Genomic DNA, 27417 nt, shown 5'->3' on the forward strand with positions numbered 1-27417 from the left:
TAGCCATGTCATAATCTATTTGACTAAAGGGAAAGACAGCTTCATTAAGAGAAACAACATGGGCTTTGAAGAGATAAATTTCTGAACTCAATTTCCAGTTCTATCACTAACTGGCGAACTTTAAGCAAATTATTTAATGTTTCAGAACTTCAGATTACTCCATTTAAAACAAAACAAAAAAATGGGAATGACACCAAATAATCACAGGATTAAATAGGATTCTACAAGTTAAAAAACACCCCAGGACACAATCATGCACATAGTAGGATATCAGCAAATGGTACTTCTATTTCCTTGCCTTTTCAATAAGGTTAATATGTCTATCCTCCATACTGAATTGTCCAAATTATCAGTTTGGACAATCAGATAATTGTCCAAATTATCAGTTTATTCACTACTCAGAACACCATTATTATAGGTACACTATACCCTAATACTGGCTATGACTTTGATGGAAACTGGATTTAAAGTCACGTACTTACCGATTTCTACACTGTATTGCAGTTATGTATAGACATGTTATCTCATAATGCATAGCCAGTAAACTATTTTTCTCTTCTGAAAACACCTAATCTATATGAAAGTCCATCTGGTTTTAGCAATATCTGGTTGAGCTATCTGAAGCAGACTGATAAATCAAGTATTTCATCTACCCTATGTATGACACAGCATGAATGACACTGATCTCTCTTAAACCAGGCAACAGATTTCCTCCATTGGTAGTAAAATTTTTGTAACCTCCTCTATTTGATGTTCAGTGATGACTCTTATAATAACAAAGTGCCCAACACTGCAAAAGGGTCTTTGCTGGCAGATGCTGGTTTTTTTTCTTTTTTTGACATGTGACCCAAAGGAGTGGAGCTCCAATAAGGACCCAAGAAAGTAGAATCAGGTTTAGCTATGTGACTTTTAAAGGGTTTATACTAACTCACGTCTATCCATACTTAGACAAGAACTAAAGGGCCAAGGCAAGCACTTCGGCAGTTAAGTTAGCCTGAGTCTAGACATACTGGTGGGTATGGAAAGTACATAAAGTCTTAAGGCCAAAAGACAAGACCAAGACCCTCCACTCATCCCAGTGAGGCTTTTTTCTACTCCACCCCATAAGTCTAATCTACTAAACAATGGGTGGAGGTGGAGATTTGATTATTTTAAAGATGCATATACCTGTTTATAGGAACAGTCAAAACCTTCAGTACAGATAAGGGGCTCCCCAAATATAGCAGCCATTTAAAAATACTGTTATATATAAGGATGGTAATCAGTATTCACAAACCCTGGTGAAACCAACAGATAACACCACATCTTCCTAAGCATCAGTTTTCTAAACTACCACTAGGTCGTATAAACGGAAAAACACAATAAATTACATGACATGGCAGAAAGAACTAGAAGAAATATTTGGGAAATTTAATAGAGATAAAATATGTCGTTTTCTGCTGAAAATGTTAATTAAAATATTCAAGTATGTCAAAGTAGAATATTCTCACTTTTTGGCTGGGGCTGTTTTCTGTAAATTCCACATTTTTAATGTGTGATCCTCTGATGCTGTTATCAAAACAGGCTCAATGGGATGGAAAGCAAGGGCTCGGATGCCATCAAAGTGACTTCTCAACGTAAACTTAGGGTTCCATGTCTTCCTCAAGGCATCTTTATTGTTTGCTATCTATTAAAGAAAGAAAACAAAGATATCTACACACTTAGTTCAGGATAGGGGAAAAAAATTGCATTTCAACATTAATTCTTGCTGATTTGTCAATAAACCATCACTTTGCAATTTTTAAAAGAATGTAATTTGTATATGTAAATAACCAAACCAAGAAGCAAAATTAGCAATAACCCAACACTAGTTTTCTTTGAAGAAATATGAAAGGTGTATTATTACAAAAACAATTAACATAATTGAATATAAAAAGTGAATCAAATTACATAAAATAGATCTTATTAGGATGCTAAATAAGACCAAGTAATTTAACACAAATTATAGTATACAAATATAATTTTGGGCAAGAGTTGAAAAACTAAGCTATCTTTAAACCTGCTAACATTTTAAAATATCATACTTTTGAGATTTTAAATACTTTCTAATAGCTAAATTTTTTTCATCAAACTGGAAACAAAGTTTATAAACTGGAAGCATAAAATGTTAAAAATGGAAGAGATAACTCAAAGAACGCATTCTACTGGTAAAACACACACATGTTTTTTCCCTCCGTGGTAACTCAATCTCAAAAACGAAAAAAAAAAAAAAAGTACTATTTTTTCATTCCAATCATATAACAGAAAAGCTAAAGAGGTAGATTATATTTGAATTTACACTAGCACCACAGGGTACGAATTCTTCACACTCCAAGGCTAGCAATCAGACTAAGTTTAAGTAAGAGTAGCAAAAGTACAATCATGTGCCACATAACTACATTTTGGTGAACAATGGACCACATATATGATAGTGGTCCCATAAAATTATAATGGAGCTGAAAAATTCCTATAGTAACATCATAGCTGTTTTAATGCTGTAGCACAATACATTACTCACATGTTTGTGGTGATGCTGGTGTAAACAAACCTATTTGGGCTGCCAGTGCTATTAAAGTATAGCATGTATAATTATGTACAGAACACATACTGGATAATGATATTAACTGCTGTTACTGGTTTATATATTATAATTTTTATTCTACAGTATATTCCTTTTACTTATTTTTTAAAAGTTAACTGTAAAACAGCTTTAGACAGTTCCTTAAAGAGTATTCTACTAGAAGGTACTGTTATCACAGAAGATGACAGCTCCATGACTGTCACTGCCCCTGAAGACCTTCCAGTGGGACAAGATGTGGAGGTAGAAGAGAGTGATACTGATGATCCTGACCCTGTATAGGCCTAGGTTAATACGCGTGTATGTGTATTCATTCTTAACAAAAAAGTTAAAAAGTAAAATAAACATTAAAATTTTAAAAATAGGAAAAAGTTTATAGAATAGGGATATAAAGGAAGAGAATATTTTTCTACAGCTATACAATGTGTTTGTTTCAAGCTGTGTTATTATAAAAGTTAAAATGTTTTTAAAAATTCAGTTTATAAAGCAAAAAATTATAGTAAGCTAAGTCTAATTTATTATTGAAGAAAGTTTTTTTATATATATTTTAGCACAGCCTAGGTGTACAGTGTTTACAAGGTCAACAGTACGGTAATGTCCTACACCTTCACATTCAGTCACCACTCACTCACTGACTCATTCTGAGCAACTTTCAGTCCTGCAAGCTCCATTCATGATAAGTGTTCTATACAGGTGTACCATTTTGAAATCTTTTATACTGTATTTTTACTGCACCTTTTCTATGTCTAGACATGTTTAGATACGTATTTACCATTGTGTTATAGTTGCCTACAGTACAGTAACATGCTGTATAGATTTGTAAAGCCTATGCCATCTAGGCTTGTAAGTACACTCTACGATGTTTGCACAATAATGAAATCACCTAATGAACACATTTCTCAGAATGTATCCCCATCATTAAGCAAGGTATGACTGTATTGGTAAAAGACTGGAGAAACACTACTTATTTACAAAAGACAAAAATACAGCAATACTAACAATAGCTATTATTTTGGGCATTATTCATTATTTTGACCACTATTGAAAATACTTTATATGCATTAACTCACTTAATCCTCAAAATAACTCTATGAAGAAGGAAATAACATTATCTCTACTTTCCAGACTAGATAAACCAGGAAAAGAGAAGTGACTTGCCCAAAGAACCCTGCTAGTAAGTGGAGGGGCCTGGATTCAAACCCAAGCCATTGGAATTTAGAAGTTACCCTCAATAAAACATCTGCAGAAAAAAATGGATACAACTTGTTAAATTAGGATAATAAAAGACATAAAACACATCATCCAAGGAACTACTGTAAGTACTGGGGCTGTTTATTCTGGAAGAAGAAAAGCTGAGTTGAATCATGTCTGCTCTTTTTAAGCACCTGAAAGGCTTTCAGGTGAAAGAGCAATCGAATTCCTTCTGAATGTCTTAATGTGGTAGGCAGCCACTAAGATGGCCCCAGTCAGCTCCATTTCCTTATAGGTAAACCTTATATAGTTCCGTCCCACATTACGGGGTTGGTCTCTGTCACCAACAGAATATAGCAGAAGTGATAACAAGTTACTTCCAAAATTAAGTTATAACATCTTCCATCTTGGGTGTTCTTGCTCTCTCTTTTCACATGCACTCACACTGGGGGAAGCCAGCTGCCATGCTGAAAAGCCCATGGAGAGACCTATGTGGTGAGGAACTAAAGTCTCCCCCAATAGCCAACAAAGAACCAAGGCCTCCCAACAACCACAGGAAGAGCTTAAAAGCAGATCCACCCCACAAGTCAAGTCTTCAGGTGATATTGCAGCCCTTGCCAACATCTTGACTGCAACTACATTAGAGACCCTAAGACAGAATCACCTGGCTAAACTGCTTCCGTATTCCTGACCCATGGAAACTATGAGATAATAAATGTTTTTTGCTTTAAGCTGCTAAGTTTTGGCATAATTTGTTACACAGCCACAGATTACTGGTATTATTATGAAACCAGGAACTACTTTTGAAAACCGAGTGACAGACCTAACACAAAGTTTTCTAACAATTAAAAACTATGAAAAAAGAATGAGCTTTATCTGGAGAGAGGACTAAGTTACATTACATACTGGATAAACTCTTTGTGGGGCTAGAATAGAGAGAACAGAAGTATCTAATGGGAACTTCTGCTTCTAGCCATGACAAGTCAGGTAATTTGGACCACCTCTGCACTAAGGACAAGTAGAAATGCAGAATTAAATATAAAAAACAGAGAACAAAACACTGAAGAAAAATCAGGCCAAAATCTAGAGAAGAAGAGAGGCCTAAAAGGTGAGTCCAATATTTGGGCTGTTTTCCCCAGACGCTGTTTACTGATTCCAGAGGGGGCAGCTGAGAGGCTGAGCAGTTTTTCTGACAGTTTTGAAGTGTCATGGGGATACAAATTGATGAACCTGCCATGACAGTTGGGCTCAGTAAGCCACTTTGCTTTGGGTTATGATTTCAAAGTGTGGCATCCTACACATAAGGGTGAACTAGAAGAAGCCAAGGCCTTGCAGGGACTGTAAAAATTCAAAATGAAATAAATCGATCCCAGATCCCAGAGGTAGTGGCTGCATACATCTGAGAAAAGCAATTTAAATTATAGCATTTGGTCTGAAGTTATTTCTACAGACAACTTTTCAAATAACAGTTTCTTGAAAATAAAAATAATCATGTACATAAGGATGTAAGACAATATAACTGAAAATGAGCAGAAACAACACATAACAATAAAAGAACTACAGAGTTTCCAATTCAACTTTAAAATAATCATGCTTTAGCTGGGCGTACTGGTGAACATCTGTAGTCCCAGCTACTCAAGAGGCTGAGATGGGAGGAGAGCCTCCATCAGGAGGCAGAAGTTGCAGTGAGTCAAGATCACGCCACTGCACACCAGCCTGGCTAAAATAATAAGATTCTGTCTCAATAATAATAATAATAATAATAATAATAATAATAATGTTGATTATGTCCAAGGCGATAAAAGACAAGACTGAAAATTTTGGAAGAAATCTGTAAACAATCTAAAAAAAAAGAATTTGGCTGGGTGCGGTGGCTCACACCTGTAATCCTAGCACTCTGGGAGGCTGAGGCAGGTGGATGACAAGGTCAGGAGATTAAGACCATCCTGACCAACATGGTGAAACCCTGTCTCTACTAAGAATACAAAAATTAGCTGGGTGTGGTGGCATGTGCCTGAAATCTCAGCTACCCGGGAGGCTGAGGCAGGAGAATTGCTTGAACCCGGGAGGCAGAGGTTGCAGTGAGCCAAGATCGCAGCACTGCACTCCAGCCTGGCGACAAAGCAGGACTCTGTCTCAAAAAAAAAAAGAAAAAAAAAAAAAATTCAAGAAGCAAAATCTAGCCAGGTGCTGTGGCTCACATCTGTAATCCCAGCACTTTGAGAGGTGGAGGCGGGCAGATCATAAGGTCAGGAGATCAAGACCATCCTGGCTAACACGGTGAAAACCTCATCTCTACTAAAAATACAAAAAAAAAAAAAAAAAGTAGCCAGGCATGGTGGTGGGCACCTGTAGTCCCAGCTACTTGGAAGGCTGAGGCAGGAGAATGGCATGAACCCGGGAGGTGGAGCTTGCAGTCAGCCGAGATTGCACCACTGCACTACAGCCTGGGCGACAGAGCAAGACTCTGTCTCAAACAAAAACAAAAACAAAAACAAAACAAAACAAAACAAAACAAAACAAAAAACTGTAAGACCTCAACATATGGGCTTAACTACTGACTACAGATTACTGAAGAGAGAATTAGTGAATTGAAAGATGAATCATTAAAAAAATAAAGGGAATAGGAGACAGAGGTCACAGGAAGAAGAGGAAGAGGGTGTAACACACATATAACTATGTTCCAAAAAGAGAAGAGAAAGAGAGATAGAGGTGCAAAAGTGGTACTCGAAGAGAAATGGCTGAGAACTTTACAAAAGTGATGAAAATATATCAAGTCATAAAGATTTAAGAACTTCAAGAAACTTAAATAAAAAAGGAAAACAAACCTTGGCTAAAAAAAAAAAGACACAGATAATATTAGTGACAAAAATCAGACTACCATTAAACAACCAACAACAGAAATGATAGTTGACCTTAGCAGAAAACATAAAACAAAGACAGTAAAATACTATGTTTAGAGTAAAAAAAACCACCTCTGCCAACTAGAATTCAATGTGCAATAACAGTTGACCCACTCAAGCTAAACAAAGATATTTCAGAAAACAAGACACGGAGAGAACCGGACACCAACAGACCTTCACTAAAGAGAAATACTAAATGTCCTCAGGTGAAAGGAAAGTGATCCCAGATGGACAGACATGCAGAAAAGAATTTTAAAAAGCAAAATGTGTAAAGGATAATGTAAAATGTAAAATAAATAATCCTAACTGAATGTAGAGTATACAAAACAATTTTTTTATAGAAGATAAACATATTCAGAAATGTGTTAACAAGAATGACATGTAAGTAGGGTGGGAATTAAGAATTAAAAGCATTATAAGGTCTTTGCATGGAAAATTTTGATAAAAACGTATGTGATACTCTCTAGGGTACTCATTGAAGAGTAGCGAAAGAGTATAGAAATTCCAAGTAGTAGAAAGGTGGAAGGTTGAATAAAAAATAAAGTACCCCAGCCGGGAACAATGGCTCATGCCTGTAATCCCAGCACTCTGTGAGGCTGAGGTGGGCAGATCACTTGAGCCCAGCAGTTCAAGACCAGCTTGGGCAGTATAGCAAGATCCCGTCTGTACAAAAAATTAAAAAGCCAGGCATGGTGGTGTACACCTATGGTCCCAGCTACTTGGGAGGCTGAGGTGGGAGGATGGCTCAAGCCCAGAAGGTCAAGGCTACAGTGAGCTGTGATTACACTACTGCATTCCATCTTGGGCAGGAGAGTGAGACTCTGCCTCAAAAAAAAAAAAAAAAAAAAAAAAAGGATTGAATGCTCCAAATAAAAGACACAGGTTATCAAAGATTACCAAAAAAAAAAAAAAAGCAAAAATCAATGGTGTTTTAAAAAGACAAATGTGAAATATAAGGCAACAAAAACACTGGAAGTAGAAATGATTTTTTTTTTTTTTTGAGAGGGAGTCTCACTCTATCGCCCAGGCTGGAGTGCAGTAGTGTGATCTCAGCTCACTGCAAACTCCACCTCCTGGGTTCATACCATTCTCCTACCTCAGCCTCCCAGGTAGCTGGGTCTACAGGCACCCGCTACAACGCCCAACTAATTTTTTTGTATTTTTAGTAGAGACTGGGTTTCACTGTGTTAGCCAGGATGGTCTCGATCTCTTGACCTCGTGATATGCCCACCTCGGCCTCCCGAAGTGCTGGGATTACAGGCGTGAGCCACTGTGCCCAGCTTAGAAACGATTTTTTAAAAATCTGTAACAGGTCAGGCATGGTGGTTCAGGCCTGTAATCCCAGCATTTTGGAGTAGGCTGAGCCGGGTGAATTTCTTGAGCTTAGGAGTTTTGAGACCAGCCTGAGCAATATGGCAAAAGCCTGTCTCTACCAAAAATAAAAGAAAGTATCTGGGTGTGATGGTGCGTGCCTATGGTCCCAGCTACTTGGGAGGCTGAGATGGGAGGATCATTTGAGCCCGGGGGGGCAGAGGGTGCAGTGAGCTGAGATCAAGCCACTGCACTCCAGCCTGGGTGACAGAGTAAGACCCTGCTTTAAAAAAAAAAAAAAATTTGTAAATCTGTATCATATTCGTGGAGAATGGAGTGCAAGGAGCCCGTTTAGATTAGATGGTTATTGCAGTAGCTCTAAGAAAAAAATGGACCAGGAGAGAAAGTGAAAAGTAGTATATGGATTTTCAACTGTTTTTGGAGGTAGAACCCAAAAGACTTACTAATGGGCTTAGCAAAGAGGTTGGGAGTTTTTTATCTGTATGAAGAGGAGTGGGTGGTAAGCGTTCCTCTTTGGAGTGCTTCTTTACCATACCTATGATTTGCTTAGGCATCCATCCTACATCCCCTAGATGGTGTGTGTGCTGCAAGAGATACATTGTGTTTTCCAATAGAGCTCATAAACTATCAAAGTGAGAGGAATTTAATGAAATAAGGCAGGTTATAAATACTTTACCTATGACATAAGCAACTATTTTTCTAATAAATCATTTATTGTGATGAGGAATTATAAACACATTTATAAAACAATTGTTTGGAATTAAGTAAATGTATGCACAAAGGTACAAAGATATCAATTTTGGTCCAAATCTCTGATGGGTCAGCCTTAACATCTGGAAAGCACACTGTACACATCCACGCCTACTAATACTTAAAATCTCTTCTCAATAGGATATTGACTTATGTACTAAAGAAGCAAAGCAAATATTGTTTAGGTAGGCATGAATTACAACTAATTGCTGGTGCCCTAAAACAGAAAACAAAATTCAAATTTGGTAATGGAAAAAGGAATTCTTTCCCCTATCAAAAACCAATAAACAAATCATACTAAATTATGGATTTAGGTAAAGCCCGTAATTTTCATCTCTAGGTTATGGGAAAATGTTAGTTTTTCTTTATGTATCTTTCAAAGTTTTCAATGGAAACTGAACCAAGTTCTATATTTGTAAAGAAGTTTTACCACTGTCTTCATTTTCTATAAAATCAACTTTTTATTTTATTTTACTTTTTTGAAACAGAGTCTCACCCTGTTGCACAGGCTGGAGTGCAGTAGTGTGGTTTTGGCTCACTGCAACCTCTGCCTCCCAGGCTCAAGCAATTCTCCTGCCTCAGCCTCCCGAGTAGCTGGGATTACAGGCACCTGCCGCCATGCCTGGCTCATTTTTTGTATTTTCAGTAGAGACAGCATTTCTCCATGTTGGCCAGGTTGGTCTTGAACTCCTGACCTCAAGTGATCCGCCCGCCTCGGCCTCCCAAAGCATTGGATTTACAGGCGTGAGCCACTGCGCCCAGCGCAAGTTTTTATTTTTAAAAACCAAGTAAAAACATCAAAAACAAAACTACTACTTACATCGTAAGTTAGGGAGTCTGCTTCATTGGCCACCGTAAGGCCTGCTAGTTCTCCAAGTCCCAGTTCACTTTCAAGGGCTTCATCTGCTCCCATGATAAATGACTTTCCAGAAGAAGGAGGAAATGTCAATGCTTCCACTGAAGAGGGAAGACAAAGGAAACATTTAAAAATCTCTAAGGAGCCAACATTTAGTTTCATTTGCTTACATCAAATTTCTTATAGTGCACGTATATACTTAATCGTTTTTAAATGCTTTTAAACACAATAAAATTCAGTGAACAGAAAATCCTAAATAATTTATTGCTTTTTCCATATCTTAACCACAGGTAAAGGCATCAACTAATTAGAAAAGTAAAACAGGAAACAAATCTAAGAATCCACTGTCCTTTCATTTTCACTATATAAAAAATAATGACTATAGGAAAGTAAGTTTTCCTTGTTTGATATTTCATGCTAATTACCTAAACAATTTCTATTAATTACTAAATATATGTAACAAGTGCTGGTCTCATTCAAAATATAATTCATTAATTTTATAACCTAGAAGAGTATAGAAAATTTCAAATGAAAATGGGTCAAACTCTAAAATGTGCCTATTTATGTGACAAAATCAATATGTGGTGTTACAAGTCAGGATTACCTCTGCTGGGCAGGAGAGGGGTAGTGATTAAAGAAGCAACACAGGACTTCTAGGGCCCTGGTAATGTTCTACTTGTTGACTTAAGGGGTGGTGACATGGGAGGGTAATAATTCTACCTTGATGACAATTCACTGAGCTGTAACATCAGCACTCTTCTGTAGGTATATTATACTTCATCTAAAAATGTTTACTTCAGATAATATTTTTTATTTTTTTATGTTTTTTTCTGAGACAGTCTCGCTCTGTCGCCCAGGCTGGAGTGCAGTGGTGACATCTTGGCTCACTGCAACCTCCACCTCTTGGATTCAAGAAATTCTCCCTGCCTCAGCCTTCCGAACAGCTGGGATTACAGATGCGTGCCACCATGCCTGTCTAATTTTTGTATTTTTAGTAGAGATGGGGTTTCACCATGTTGGCCGGGCTGGTCGCGAACTCCTGACCTCAAGCGATCCACCTGCTTTGGCCTCCCAAAGTGCTGGGATTACAGGCGTAAGCCACCGCACCCGGTAAAGAAAATTTTTTGTTTTTGTTTTTGTTTTTTTGTTTTTTAGATGGGGTCATGCTCTGTGGCCCAGGCTGGAGTGCAATGGCGTGATCTCAGCTTACTGCAACCTCCGCCTCCCGGGTTTAAGCGATTCTCCTGCCTCAGTCTCCCAAGTAGCTGGGATTACAGGTGCCTGCCACCATGCCTGGCTAATTTTTGTATTTTTAGTAGAGATGGAAAGGTTTCCCCATGTTGACCAGGCTGATCTCAAACTTCTGATCTCAGGAGATCCACCCGCTTCGGCCTCCCAAAGTGCTGGGATTACAGGCATGAGCCACCGCACCTGGTGAGAAAATTTAAAGTGTCCATTTGAACACTTTCATTAGCTGTGAACTGTGTACTTCAAAAATGTCAGTTTTACTTTGTGAATAACTTGAAATATCCTATTTTGTAACATTTTGAACATACCAATCCAATTCCTTCAACAACCATCATAGAAAAATCAGTCAAAAGCAAAATGTCATATCAATGATTTTATTTAATTTGGTCAATAACAAAATGTCACTCTCCATAAATGCAAATTGTTCTGATAAACGTCAGAGATGGTCTTTGAGTAGTTTCCTAGAGGTGGTTATATATGACAAACATTTGTGATTCAATAAGATGAATTTAGTAGTTCAAACCCTAGCTGCTAAAGGGGTCATTTTCTTAAAAGAAACAAGTCAACTGTATTGACTAGTACATGTACAAGACATTTTTCAGATTTATATTCAATCATGTATGATAATAAATACTCATTGAATAAATGAAAGAATTGGCCAGGCTCGGAGGCTCATGCCTGTAATCTTAGTGTTTTGGGATACCAAGGTGAGAGGACCCTTTGGGGCCAGGAGTCTTTGAGACCACCCTGGGCGACAGGGCGAGACCCCTATCTCTTAAAAAAAAAAAAAAAAAAAAAAAATCTGAGACAGGGGTCTCGCTCTGTCACCCAGGCTAGAGTGCAGTGGTGCAATCTCAGCTCACTGCAATCTACGCCTCCCAGGTTCAAGCAAACTCTCCTGTCTCAGCCTACCAAGTAGCTAATGCCACCATGCCTGGCTAATTTTTGTATTTTTAGTTGAGATGGGGTTTTGCCACGTTGGCCAGGCTGGTCTCAAACTCCTGACCTCAAGTGATCCGCCCGCCTGGGCCTCCCAAAGTGTTGGGATTACAGGTATGAGCCATCACGCCCAGCCTCTACAAATTTTTTTTAACAATTAGCCAAGCACAGTGGTGCATGCCTCTAGTCCTAGCTACCTGGAAGGCTTGAGGCAGGAGGATCTCTTGAGCCCAGGAGTTTGAGGCTACAGTGAGCTATGACTGCACCACTGCACTCCAACCTAGGTGACAGAGCAAGACCATGTCTTTTAAAAAAAATTTAAAAATAGTTACTTGCTTTTAAAAACAGTAGTGACAAACTCTTAAAATCCTCATCAGAACAAAATAGAGCATAAATTAAGACATTATCAAACCACCATACAATACAGTAGCAAAAATAAAAATAGGTTTTACCCAAAATACCATATATCATCTGAGAAGTTCAAACAACTCTAAACATTTACTAAAGAAGAAAAGGAATTGTTTAAGTTAGAACAGCAATTTTCAGGTCAAAAATATCAGTTGAATGACTCATGTGAGACTATGATGGTAGGTCTTCAGCCAGGTGTTTTTTGTTTGATTTGTTTTCATTTCTAACATTTCCAGATAACTTTGTTCAGGTGTAAAAGACTAAGATTCCTAGGATAGACCATATACATTATGTAAGCTAATTCTAACTAATCCTCTACAAACGGCCAAGTAAAACCTGAAAACAAAGAAAGTAACAACTCCTTCCTTACATACCAGTGGACAGCCAGGACACTCCAGGACTGAAGAGGGAGAGCAATAATAAGCATCACTGTTACCTGATTGTTCCTAAGGAGCCTTAGAACTTAAGACTATAGGTCACATTTCCATCTGGTAACTAAACCTTATTAGCCCTAATCAGCTTTTACCAAAAAACAAAACAAAACCCTGTGCCTTTTAAGTGTGACACTGCCTTCTGATTTTTTTTTTTTTTTTAAAGACAGAATCTTACTCTGTTGCCCAGACTGGAGTGCAGTGGTGTGATGTAAACCTCCGCCTCCTGGGTTCAAGTGATTCTCCTGCCTCAGCCTCCCAAGTAGCTGGGACTACAGGCACACGCCCCCATGTCTGGCTAATTTTTGTATTTTTAGTTAAGACAGGATTTTGCCATGTTGGCCAGGCTGGTCTTGAATTCCCGGCCCCAAGTGATCTGCTCACCTCAGCCTCCCAAAGTGCTGGGATTACAGGCATGAGCAACTGCACCTGGCCCTGCCTTCTGAATTATTAAAATAAAAATAAAGTAACAAAATTATAGCGCACACACAGCATATGAACGTTCTTTCTGAAAGTGGACTGAAGACCAAGAAGTATCAGTTATAGACAATTCAATATACAATCTATCACTTAAATGTTTTTTCTATTTCCGAAAAACCTGCACCGAGGGGGAAGGCTTATGACCACTGCTGCAGATAGCAAGTTAAACAAACATTCAATGCTTGAGTTTTAAAGTTCCTCACTATGTTTTTTTATCAAGGACATCTTCTGTGGCTTATATAATGCTTTCGTACATCTGTCCTTTAGTAAATAGTACATATCCTGCCCCTATTATTAGAATTCTGCATAATTCATGTATGGCCCGAGATGAAATCTGATAAACTTTTTGAATTATGAGAATAAGAGAAAAACTAACTTTTCTCCTTATCTAGACCTGATCTTGGGATAAATGCAACTGATTAGAAGTCTCATACCTATAATGTCAACAGAATGCATCTCCTAGTGATCAACATACCTACTGAGGAACATGACCTCACATCTGTAATTCAAAAGACATCAAATAAATTTTATATCTAGCATGTAATGTGTTGATTCTTTGTATGAGTAATAAATCCCAAGTATGCTATAATTAATTCTAACAAATAATTAACCATGTACTGGTCAAAAATTTCACTGAAAAAGTATTCCAATCATGAAAATCTATATACATCAAAATTGTATCAGTTTATGTCTCTCTAAAATGTAATGGACTAAAAAAACAAGAAAAAAACCATATGATTATTCTGTGACTTTTTCTCAGGCTGTGTTGATCAATAAATAATAATTTGAAGAGAAAGTACAAATACAGTATTTAAATTCAGGATTAATTTTTTAAAATATTTTAAAATATACATTAATCATAATTACTGTCATGCTGAATTTTCAGCTAATATAAATATTTGATTGATTGTTTTAAGAGACAGGGTCTCACTATGTTACCCAGGCTGGAGTGCAGTAGCTATTCACTGACTCAATCATCACACACTACAGTCTCAAACTCCTGAACAGGGGCGAGGCGCGGTGGCTCACGCCTGTAATCCCAGCACTTTGGGAGGCCGACGCAGTTGGATCACTTGAGCCCAGGAGTTTGAGATCAGCCTGAACAATATGGCAATACCGTGTCTCTACAAAAAGCATACAAAAAATTATCTGGGCATGGTGGCATGTGCCTGTAGTCCTAGCTACTCCGGAGGCTGAGGTGGAAGTATCACCTGAGCCTGCGAGGTCAAGGCTGCAGTGAGCTGTGATTGCACCATTGCACTCTAACTTGAGTGACAGAGTGACAGCCTGTCTCAAAAAAAAAAAAAACCCCTCCTGGGCTCAAGTGATCCTCCCACCTCAGCCTCCCAAGGGACCACCATGCTCAGCTTAAATATGTACTTTAAAATCAATTTCCACATATAAACATTTTACGCATTTATAAACAGATAAATCAGACCTTGTGTCTAAAAGAAAGAACTGTATTTATATACCATAGGATTATACTGCAAGACTAAAAACAACCTAAATATCCAAAAGGAATAGTTTCATATCAAGTCTAAAATATAATATACATTCTTAAAATTATCATTATGAAAATCATTTTTATGATTTTAAGAACACAAAATATAATTATTATACATGATGTAAAATAATGCATATTTTTATGCAGGTATATTCTATACCTGTATAAAAAGTACATACATGTGAGGCCAGGCATGGTGGCACATGCCTGTAATCCCAGCACTTTGGGAGCCCAAGGTGGGCAGATCACTTGAGGTCAGGAGTTCAAAGTCAGCCTGGCCAACATGGCAAAACCCCGTCTCTACTAAAAATACAAACAAATTAGCTAGGCATGGTGGCAGGTGCCTGTAATCCCAGCTATTCAGGAGGTTAAGGCAAGATAATCGCTTGAACCCAGGAGGCAGAGGTTGCAGTGAGCCAAGATCGTGCGCACCACTGCACTCCAGCCCGGGCATACAAAAAAATAAATAAATAAAAATAAATATATATATACACACACACATATATATATATACACATATACACACACACACGTGAACCAGGACTGAAAGGGAACAAGTTAAAATAGCAGAATATGTGACTAGACTTTTAAGTGACTTTATCTCCTTTTTCAATTATCATTAATAAATTGCTTAAATATTTATATGAGTTTCAAAGTAAACATTTACTACCAATTTATGGACTGTTAATTTCCCCAATGTTGGAATGGTATATATAGGGCCATGGGCATCAGTGGAGCCAGCAGATATTTTAAACCAGAACTTAGAGTTGATTTTTAAGAGTATGCACCTTCTCAAGTCTTGAAGATTGAAGTTGGAATCAAACTCCCTTGAATGTAAGAAAGTTTGCATTTGGGGAAAACTATGCAGATCAAACATCTGCAAAATAAAGTTCTCTCTGATAGGAGAGTCCTTTCTAATGAATGAATTTAAAGATATACATCCAAGTGCATTTTGTGCTCCAGAGTATCTTAAATACTTACCTTCATCTGCCCTATTAATTTCATGTTCAGGAAGCCTGGAGCTGCTGGGTCTGGAAGGTGAACCCACAGATGGCTGCAATGAAGGAAGTTCATCAACATCTCTCAAATTAGCAAGCATATCTTGGAGTTTTGACCTATTGGGCCCTAGCCAAAAAAAGTGGGGGGAGGGGGAGATAAAAAAGAAAAAAGAGAATTATCCAACTGCCTCAAAATGGTATCATAAGCCTTATTTTCCATCCGTCAATATTTACCTTTAAATATATTCCACTAGATTAATAAGTATTTTCAAGTTTTCAAATTATTGTAAAAGTTTATTATTTCTTGAAAAGAATTATACTGTTTAAATTAAGCAAATGGGATAATATCACTATTTACATAAAAAAGAATGCTCATGTCCAGTTAGCATTACCATGAAAAATATTCTTTAACCACTGAATATTGCTCTAAATGCAGCCAGATACAGATTGTGAGCCTACTGTGCACTGAATTAAACAATAACATCCCTATTTGTTTAAATTAAGTTGCATTAATTGCCTTACATCCTGAAGCTATGGTACCCGAGGTGAAGTCTCATGCCCTACTGATTACTTACCTGAACTTTGATTCTTCATTCTCCCACATCCCTGTTTTGACTGTTTTATATAGGATAGAGGCTGAAACAGATCTTCAGTAGTTTTTCCTGTTATAAGTTTAATTAAGAATGGGAAAATCTTACCCAAAGTCTGTTACGGTTTTTTCCTATACCAGCAAAGAATATAACTATTTTTAAGCAATTTAAACTAATGCCTAGAAAAGTATTTCAAGATGGTATGATTGGAGTACATGATTTGACTGGAAATATCTCTACTAGACCACATTGAAAAGACTCAAACTTTTCCAATGAGTACGAGTTCAATTAAAAAAAAAAACAACTTCATGATGGTTTATAAGTCAATGCTTTATATCAATTCAAAGCATGGCTTCAGTTCTATTTTTATCCTAAGTCTTTACTTGTTCCCAGACTGCTATTTTTATCAAGATAACATGAACTGAAGACATTAAATAAAATGTGCTAAAATGTGTAGTCCCTCTCTCTTCAATGAAAGATGTTAAAAATTTCTCCCTTACAGTGTCATTTTTCTTCACCACACTAAAAAAACCATATGCTAGATGTCTGAACACACTGTAATCTCCCGATTTAAGAAATCCAATTGCTTCTATTAGTAGGAATATTGTTCCAGTCAAATGGTGCAGTTTCAGTTAAGTGCTAAATTCCAACTACAGCAATGCCTTGGTATTTGACAAGAACTGAATAATCAATGGAAAAGTAGATGGATTGAGAATAAGTCCTGGTTATCTTTCCAACTAAAAGATCTTTTATATTTCAAGACATTCATTTTTGTAGCATAATGACCTAAAGAAATATATCAACATTAAGTTAATCTGGAAATTATTTCTCACATATGATATCCAAATTTTCCTCAAAATTTCAGTTTAACTGGTTTTTTGACATGACTCAAAAGCCATGACAAATCATGTCCCTATGCTTGTTAAGATTAAATTGTCTATCAGTAAGTATATTTGGCTAAAAGGTACGAAACGTGCTTATGTTTTAATATTAATCTTTCTCATTCTGATTTTAATCTATATTGAGATAGCATTAAACAACATCATCTCTCATTATGTAATGGTTGATACTACGTTTTAACATCAATAACACTGACTTTTTATCAAATCAAGCTAAACACTTGTAAATTCTAAAATATTTTAAATAAAGGTTTAAATGCTTTTAAGTAATGTTTTAAGTTTAAAAGAATGTCCTAACAGGAATGATGGTCTTTAATAAGCTTTAGCATCACTACAGAGAGAGAAAAAGAAAAAGCACATCTTTCCAGTGTTTCGCAACGTTAAAATACATTTCTCACTAAGTTAGATTTTAATCTCACTTGATACTACCTAAATATTTCAAATAATCAAATTCCTATTGCCATAAAAGGGAGGCCCATATTATCAGTGAGGGTGTAAACACAAGGAGGTAGTTTAGCCTTGTTCCCCTAAGATGATTTAAGACTGTTTTCAGGAATGGTTTGCAAGTTTTTGTATTTCCATTTTGCATTCTTAACTAGATTCATTGCTAAATAATTTGCATAATGAAATAATTAAACATATATGATTCACAGGGCTAGAAATTTCCTTCTGGCTTTTGTTTTTGATGCGGCACATATTTTATTAAAAAGGAAAAAAGGTAATTGGTAATAATGTTATAAATAAAACTGGTCAAAAATGTTTAAATAGAAAATAAATATTTTTAGAAGTTATATATTTGACTCTGTGCCCTGTATAGCATATAGTGCTATGAATAAATGAACTGCATGTTATGAACACATAGAACATTCAGGGGTAGAAATTAACTTTCTTTCTGTCACCAATGTCTAAAATTATAAGCAATAATTTTGGTGGATTGCCAGAGGTTCACACTAAATGAGTTATAAATTGTTACTGAAAAACAAAAAACAAAAAACACTGTTAATACAAGCACAGGTACTTTTAAAAACCAAATTATCACTGTGTTTGAATACACAGCCCAATACTCATGAGGCTCTGGATTTATTATTGGGATATAGTACACATGATTCCATAAGTACATGTGGGTTGTTTTCTTTTAAGTTCATAATTAAATAGCTAATCATTTAATTTCAACCCCTGAGAGCAGGTGAAAAGGAAAGAGGTCAGGAGCAGAAATGAAAAAGAGTAAGTAGTTTTAGGAAAACATTGAAAAAAAACACTGGGGGATGTAAAGAGGCAAGATTTATGATTTACAGATACAATGTTTTCCACTTACTCTTCACCCCCTTTTTCCCCTTTCTCTCCTTTTTGTATTGTTCCTTGAGTTTGGTAATTACTCCCTGGTCCACATTCCAGGCTTCAGGCATGAGACACTGGTCTTCCTTTTCTAAACAGAGTGAAACAAATGAAACAGTCTTTTTCAATAAAATATTGAACACTCTGAGTCAATATGTCTGAATGACATAACAACCATTTTCTTTATAGTATCACTAACTTAAAAGAAGTCATTGTTTATTCATTATATATATATATATATAAGTCACACACAAAAAATATAATCACTAAGAATAAATGATCAGTGTGATTTCCTAGAATAGTAAGTTTCTCTTGAAAGACACACACACACACACACACACACACACACACACACACACCCCTGGAATATTTTAGTGATTTTTAGTAAATTAGGCCCAAACACTTTACAATCAAGAACTTCTTGGCCAGGCACGGTGGCTCATGCCTGTAATTCCAGCACTTTAGGAGGCCGAGGCAGGTGGATCACATGAGGTCAGGAGTTCGAGACCAGCCTGACCAAATGGTGAAACAACATTTCTATTAAAAAAAATACCAAATTAGCCGGGCATGGTACCTCATGCCTGTAATCCCAGCTACTTGGGAGGCTGAGGCAGGAGACTCTCCTGAACCCAGGAGGCGGAGGTTGCAATGAGCCCAGATTGTGCCACCATACTCCCGCCTGGGCAACAAGAGCGAAACTCTGTCTCAAAAAACAAACAAACAAAAACAGAAGTTCTCGTTTTCAGAATTCCACTAGGACTAACACAAAAAGACACTTCGTATTAATTTATGTGATGAGAGAAAATTATTATTTAGAGATTGTACAAAATAAACTCTAATGATCTTTTAAAGAATTTGATATTTTTGCCATGTGTTCATCAATAAGTGATAATTGCCAGGCGCGGAGGTTCACGCCTGTAATCCCAGTACTTTGGAAGGCCGAGGTGGGCGGATCACGAGGTCAAGAGATCGAGACCATCCTAACACAGTGAAACCCCGTCTCTACTAAAAATACAAAAAATTGGCTGGGTGAGGTGGCAGGCGCCTGTAGTCCCAGCTACTCAGGAGGCTGAGGCAGGAGAATGGCGTGAACCCAGGAGGCAGAGCTTGCAGTGAGCCGAGATGGCACCACTGCACTCCAGCCTGGGCAACAGAGCGAGACTCCATCTCAAAAAAAAAGAAAAAAGAAAAAAAAAGTGATAATTTTTATTTTACAGGCTTAATACATAGCATTTGTTAAAACGTATTAATCAATCTTCATTTAAAATTTACAATTTAAGGCCGGGCGCGGTGGCTCAAGCCTGTAATCCCAGCACTTTGGGAGGCCGAGACGGGCGGATCACGAGGTCAGGAGATCGAGACCATCCTGGTGAACACAGTGAAACCCCCTCTCTACTAAAACTACAAAAAAACAAGCCGGGCGAGGTGGCAGGCGCCTGTAGTCCCAGCTACTCGGGAGGCTGAGGCAGGAGAATGGCGGGAACCCGGGAGGCGGAGCTTGCAGTGAGCTGAGATCCGGCCACTGCACTCCAGCCTGGGCAACAGAGCAAGACTCCGTCTCAAAAAAAAAAAAAAAAAAATTTACAATTTAAGTGATGTTAAGTTTATACATTCTTAAAACAGGAAACAGCTTCTAGTAGTAAAGAAAATCAATAATCAATTGTCACTATTTCAAGAGAAGAAAATTTAAAGAATGTTATATATTTATATTTACTATAAAACAACACAAATACTATATAATGCTATGTAAATGTTAACTCAGAATGCTAGCTTGAACCCAAGACTGATATCTCCAACTGCTCATTCTACATTTCCATTAGGAAGACTAACAGATACCTCAAAGCAAACATACAAAACCAAACACCCAACCTCTCTCCCCATCCAATCTGTTCCATCCAAAGGGTTCCCCACCTTATTTGATGACAACTCTATATGTGCACTTGCTCAGAGCAATACCCATTCTTTCCCACACCACATTAAATATATCAGGAAAAACTATTTTCTCTACCTTCACAAATTTCAGAATCTGGCTTCTCAGCACATCTACTACTTCTCTGACCACTATGATCTCTTGCTAGGATTACTGCAATAATTGCTTCCCCTCCCCCAAGTCTATTATCAACACTAGTTTCCCTGTGCAGTCTATTCTCAACGTAGCAGCCAGTGATGGTTTAAAATAAAATATCATGTCACCCTTCTTGCTCAAATCCCTCCCATGGCTCCCCATATCACCACTGGTCTACATGGCCCAAGATAATCTGGTCATTTCTTACTACATTCTCCCTAGAATCACTCTGCTGTAGCCACTCTGGCTCCCTTAAATTTCTCAGGCATGCCAGGGATGCTGCTATCTTAGGGCATTTGTGCTGGCTTTCTTCTTCCTGAACACTTCTTCCCCAGATGGCCAATCCCCTTATCATGTCTTTTATTCAGTTGTTACCTTCTCAATGGGGCTTACCATGGCCACTATATTTTATGGGTTTTTAACTTAAATATATATATACACACATATTTATTTATTTATTTATTTTTGAGGCAGGATCTCATTCTATCAAACCAGCTGGGGTGCACTGTCACAATCTCAACTCACCGCAGACTTGATCTCCTGCGCTCAAGCAATCCTTCCACCTCTGCCCCGCAAGTAGCTGGGACAACAGGTGTGTACCACCATGCCCAGCTAATTTTTAAAAAATTTTTTGTAGAGATGAAGTATCGCTACATTGCCCAGGCTGGTCTCAAACTCCTGGGCTCAAGCAATCTTCCCACCTCAGCCTCCCAAAGTGCTGGGATTACAGGCATGAGCCACCGCACTCAGCTAACCACTCTATTTTGAATTGTAAACTGCCCTCTCTACCCTACACTGACCCGAGCTCTCTCTATCTCCCTTACTCTGTACTTTTTCTACTTTCCATAGCATTTATCACCTTCTGCCATACTATATCCTCTTAGTGGAATGTAAGCACCAGAAGAATAAGGATCTTCACCTAGAAAACCTGGCAAATAGAAAGCACTTGATCAGTATTTGTTGAATGAATGATCGGAGTAAACCAAAGTGAATAATAATAAACAGAAATCTGTTTTTAACAATTTGAGTTTCAATCCAGTTTAGATAACTGTTTCCTGGGCCTCTGAATATAATACTATTAAATATCACTTTAAACAACACTTTTATACACTTAACTATAATCTATCTTTATCTTCCCAGAAAGACGTAACAATTAAAAATGTTAATTTTCATCAATCAAGTCTTAATAATAAATTAAACTAGATGGCTTTTGGGTCCCCAGAATGTCTTCAGGTTTTTGAAGTTAAAATGTAGCCTTATAATCTTACTAGATTCATAAGAACAATAATAATCATGGAAGATGTACGGTAAAATCTTTTTGCTTGCAAGAATCTAACCAGATACTGAACCTAAGCATATTCCTTTTTTATTTTGGTAGAGCGGGGAGGGAGTACAGTAGGAGAGAGATGGAGCGAACCCTTAAAATGGTTTAAATGTTCACTCAATTAAACAAGTTTTGCAATCTAGTTTTGTTAATTTGTTAGAAGTGAACCCTTCAAATCTGAATTATAAAATTCTAAAACACACAAGTCAAACGACTGGTAAAGAAACCTCCAGTAAACTGAAACATTCCATTTACTCATGCTCACTAACAGAACTATCCAGCACACTACTAAAGAATGAGAAAACTCAATTGTGAGAACAGTCACGCATGTGACTCATATAGTAGGCTAAGTAAAATGTACACACATGTATCATATAATACACTGAGCTATGACTCATACATTAAAGTAAAGGAAGTTACACAAGGAACAGTGCAGCTGTCCTTGGGAAAAACCAACCTCTGGTACCCTTGCGATATGATTCACAATTAAAATGACCAACTATACCTATGCAGATGTGTGATACCTCAGAGAAAGACCTCAGTGCGGCACGGCAGATGCAGCTATGTTGGTGGACTTGCCTAAAATATGAGTAACTTGATACACAAGCTCAGTAGGGAATAAGACAGAATAGAGGCCTGTTTCACTTTAACTTCCCTTTGGTTTCCAGACCTCTTTTCTTGAAAGAAAAGCCAGTCACTAGATAGCCACTGTATTCTTCAATGACTAAATAAGTATCTTAGATAATTTCTTCAATTATTTGCTACAAAAAAAGGAAAAGAAATGCCATTGGTACCATGACACAGTCCCTGAAGGTAATGGAAAATTTACATGGTTTAAGGAAAAGTAAAGGCATATGAAAAATTTATTGTGTGCTATGGTTATAAAGTTACTATTGTCAATATTATCGCTGCACAAGAAAACTTTTTTTTTTTTTTTGTTTGAGACAGAGTCTTACTCTGTTGCCCAGGCTGGAGTGCAATGGTGCAATCTCGGCTCATTGCAACCTCTGCCCCCCAGGTTCAAGTGATTCTCCTGCCTCAGCCTCCCAAGTAGCTGGGATTTCAGGCACCCGCCACAATGCCCAACTAATTTTTGTATTTTTAGTAGAGACGGTGTTTCACCAGGTTGGCCAGGCTGGTCTCGAACTCCTGACCTTAGGTGATCCACCCGCCTTGGCCTCCCACAGCGCTGGGATTACAGGTGTGAACCACTGTGCCCGGCCCAGAAAACTATTTTTTAATGATTCTGGGGCAAATGAACCTACCAATCATCCTAGAAAGTAATTTTCAATTGAATCCAAAGGGCAAGAAGAAGTCAGCTGGACTTACAAATACAATCAGTTTCTTGCTCTCATAGGAAGCTCCAATATAAAAGCAAAATAATACACTACAAGTGACTATCCCTTACCCGAAATGCTTGGGACTAGAAGTATTTCGGATTTCAAATTATTTTGGATTTTGGAATATTTGTATTATACTGGTTCAGCACCCCCTAATCCAAAAATCCAAAATCCAAAATGCTCCAATGCATATTTTCTTTAAGTATCATGTCAGTGCTCAACAAGTTTCAGAATTTGGAGCATTTCAGGTTTCAAATTTCACATCAGGGATAGACAGTCAACCTTACTTAAGTAACTTACTTAACACCTCAACAAAAAGAGTCATTAAAAGATTCAACAAATGGGCCAGGCCTGGTGGCTCATGTTTGTAATCCCTGGCTTTGGGAGGCCGAGGCGGGCAGATCACTTGAGGTCAGGAGTTCGAGACCAGCCTGACCAACACAGTGAAACACCGTCTCCACTAAAATACAAAAAATACCCAGGCGTGGTGGCAGGCACCTGTAATCCCAGCTACTCCAGAGGTTGAGGCAGGGGAACTGCTTGAACCCAGGAGGCAGAGATTGCAGTGAGCCAAGATAGTGCCACTGCACTCTAGCCTGGGCGACAGAGTGAGACTCTGTCAAAAAAAAAAAACCAAACAAACCAAAAAAAAAAGATTCAACAAATGCCCTTATTATAATGGTTTGTGATAACTAAGGGGGGAGGGGTTGAAGTCTACCCTGAATGCAAGGCAGAAAAATTAGCAACATAACAAAATATCTCTTCTAGACCTTGTGCTACTGGGATTGTTCAATATTTACAGAGGAAGAACATCTCCTTAAGGCAAACACAAATCAATTTTATTGTATAATGTCTCAGATGGAAAAAAGGTTACAAAAAATCTATTTTAGTTTGTTAAAAACATTAGGAAACCTTTTCCTTGAACTTACCTAACAGAGTTTTCTTATCAGTCACTACATATAAAAACCAAGCATTGTGAAGGAGGAACAATTTCAACAAAATTTTTAAATGAATGAGAGAAGGAAAAGATATCTTACTTTTTTTCATTTTGGCTTTAGAATTCTTTCATTTTTCCTTCAGAGAAGAAATATACCAAAAAAACAGGGATTTAATTAGTATTTCTAATGTGTATAACTAAAAATGTAAAAAAAAGTTCTTCATTTTAAGCAAAACATACTAAGTAACAGTTGGACAGAAGTAATACTTATATTCCAGTCTTATAGCCTGTGTTCTAGTTCTTAAAGGTATATTAGAATCTGTATTTATCCCAAGTAAATTAACATAGACAGAAAACCAAATACTCACTTACAATTCGGAGCTAAACAGTAGGTACTCATGGACATAAAGAAAGCAACAAAGACACTGGGGACTACTAGACGCGGGAGGCAGGAAGGGTAGTAAAGGCTGAAAAACCAACTGGTAAGTAAGGGTACTATGCTCAGTATATGGATCAGTACATATCATTCATATCCTAAACTGCATCATCACACAATATAACTAACTGTATCATCACACAATATAACCAAGTAACAAACCTGCAAATGTACTCCCAAAACTAAAATAAAAGTTGAAAAAGAAAAAAAACAAAAAACCAAAAAAATACTATTTATAAACAGGGTAATCTGTATAATTTGGGACTTATATCTTTTTTTATTGAGGAGACCACTCGATATTGAGAAGATAACAATTGGCTGCAAATTATTTACATATATGGGAAACTGAAATCAAATCTTCAGTTATTCATGCAACATGAAGAAATGATTTTAAAATTCACATGGAGAATTCAAGTTCAAACATCATGAAAGGTTGGACCCAAACCAACAGATCCCTATCCTCTTCTGGGAAGAACATAATATAAAACTTAACTTTAAAAAAGTAAATACAAGGCTGGGAGCAGTGGCTCATGCTTGTAATCCCAGCACCTTGGAAGGCTGAAGCGGGCACATCACCTGACGTCAGGAATTTCAAGACCAGCCTGGCCAACATGGTGAAACCCTGCTTCTACTAAAAATACAAAAATTAGCCGGGCGTGGTGGCGCACACCTGTAGTCCCAGCTATTCAGGAGGCTGAGGCATGAGAATTGCTTGAACTCGGGAGGTGGAAGTTGCCGTAAGCTGGGATCATGCCACTGCACTCCAGCCTGGGTGACAGAGTGAGACTTGGTATCAGAGAGAGAAAAAAAAAAAAAAAAAGTAAACACACTGCTGAGCTTAGAAAGAAAAACAAGGAAAAATGTCAGGTGCCAGTAATAAAGCATAAACATAGCCAGACCCTGCTGCTGCAACTCAGTAGGATATCTGTCCTGGCTATAAGCCTTAATGCCTGTATAAAAAGTCAATATACAACTCTTAAGTAAGATTTCTTTACATATGTTACAGACAATTAAAAATATAATTTCAATATAGCACTGCTTTGAATAGCAAAACAACTGAGAGTACTTTTAATGATCTATGCACAAAATTTTTACAGGAAAAATTAAACAACTTTTTTTTTTGAGACAGAGTCTCGCTCTTGCACCCAGGCTGGAGTGCAGTGGTGCGCAACCTCCACTCACTGCAACCTCCACCTCCCAGGTTCAAGCGATTGTCCTGCCTCAGCTTCCCGAGTAGCTGGGACTACAGGCGTGTGCCACAACGCTCGGCTAATTTTTCTGTATTTTTAGTAGAAACAGGTTTAACCATGTTAGCCAGGATGGTCTCGATCTCCTGACCTCGTGATCTGCCCGCCTTGGCCTCCAGCAGTGCTGGGATTACAGGCGTGAGCCACTGCACCTGGCCAACAACTTTTCTAAGGTCATAAAAATGAATAAATATCCTATGGTGAAGAACAGTAAAATAGAAAAGAAAAAATATCTATTTAATATAGCTGTTTAAATAAAAGTAGATGAAAAGTTCATAATGTGGTATATCTACATCTAAATAATAAATTCTATAAAACAATTTTATGTCATGTTTGGAGCTACTTTTATTTTTATGGATGAAATATTAACTTAAAGGAACGTCTATTTCAAATAAAAAAACATGGGTTCATCTTTTAAGAAAACTTAGTGGAAGTTTTTATATAAAGATAAACGAAAAATAATATAAAAATGATACATTACATTCTCACAACAAATAAATACTTGCCCAAATATTAAGCCATGAAGGTCTTTTCAATCTAGCAAATGTTCTTAAATTTCAGTGGGTGAAAAGCAACACAAACCATAAATCTTATCCTAAATATCTTCATGAAAATTTAAATATAAACTTAAGAGTATTTGAATATTTGCGGATCACGAGGTCAGGAGTCTGAGACCAGCCTGGCAAACACAGTGAAACCCTGTCTCTAATAAAACTACAAAAAATTAGCTGGGGGTGGTGGCGGGCACCTGTAATCCCAGATGCTTGGGAGGCTGAGGTAGGAGAATTGCTTGAACCCTAGAAGCAGAGGTTGCAGTGAGCTGAGATCGCACCACTGCACTCCAGCCCAGGAAACAGTGTGAGACTCTGTTTCAAACAAACCAACCAACCAATCACCCAGAAAACATTTGGCTGGGCACAGTGGCTCAACCTGTAATCCTAGCACTTTGGGAGGCTGAGGTAGGAAGATCACTTGAGCCCAGGAGTTAGAGACTAGCCTGGGCAATATAGTGAAACCCATCTCTATTTTTTTATTAATAAATAAGTAAATAAATAAAAGCAATATTCATCGATAGTATCATTTAGTGTAATTTTCTCTTTTAGTTAAAATTCTCAAATATGGGCAAAAATATGTCATTCATTCATTCATTCATTCTGAGATGGGGTCTCACTATAACTCCCAGGCTGGTCTGGAACTCCTGGATTCAAGTTATCCTCCTGCTTCAGACTCGGGAGTCGCTGAGATTACAAGTATGAGCCACTGCGCCCAGTCTTATTTAAATTTAACATAAGTTGGAAAACTTTAATGTCAAAATTCCAACTCTCGGCCAGGCACAGTGGCTCACGCCTGTAATCCCAGTACTTTTGGGAGGCTGAGGCGGGCGGATCATCCAAGTTCAGGAGTTCAAGATCATCCTGGCCAAGGAGGCGAAGCCCAGTCTCTCCTAAAAGTACAAAAATTAGCTGGGCTTGGTGGTGCACACCTGTAGTACCAGCTACTCGGGAGGCTGAGGCAGGAGAATCACTTGAACCTGGGAGGCAGAGGTTGCTGGGAGCCCAGAACGCGCCACTATACTCCAAACTGGGCAACAGAGCAAGACTCTGTCTC

At 37.7% G+C, this 27417-nt stretch overlaps 1 protein-coding gene across 2 annotated transcripts in view; it reads right to left on the minus strand.

The window, feature by feature from the left end:
* STRN (striatin) overlaps nt 1–27417 on the minus strand; it is a 126474-nt gene that overhangs the window by 24791 nt on the left and 74266 nt on the right. The window contains exons 8-11 of one of the 2 annotated variants that reach the window (XM_025354467.1): nt 18441–18551; nt 15620–15763; nt 9593–9729; nt 1491–1666 (exon numbers count right to left, since the gene is read on the minus strand). In XM_025354467.1, the coding sequence (XP_025210252.1) occupies nt 1491–1666; nt 9593–9729; nt 15620–15763; nt 18441–18551 (568 nt within the window). The remainder of the gene's footprint in view (nt 1–1490; nt 1667–9592; nt 9730–15619; nt 15764–18440; nt 18552–27417) is intronic. The other variant, XM_025354468.1, reaches the window with a different exon arrangement.

This window comes from Theropithecus gelada, chromosome 13 (assembly GCF_003255815.1).
Source record: "Theropithecus gelada isolate Dixy chromosome 13, Tgel_1.0, whole genome shotgun sequence".
In the NCBI taxonomy this organism is placed as follows: Eukaryota; Metazoa; Chordata; class Mammalia; order Primates; family Cercopithecidae; genus Theropithecus; species Theropithecus gelada.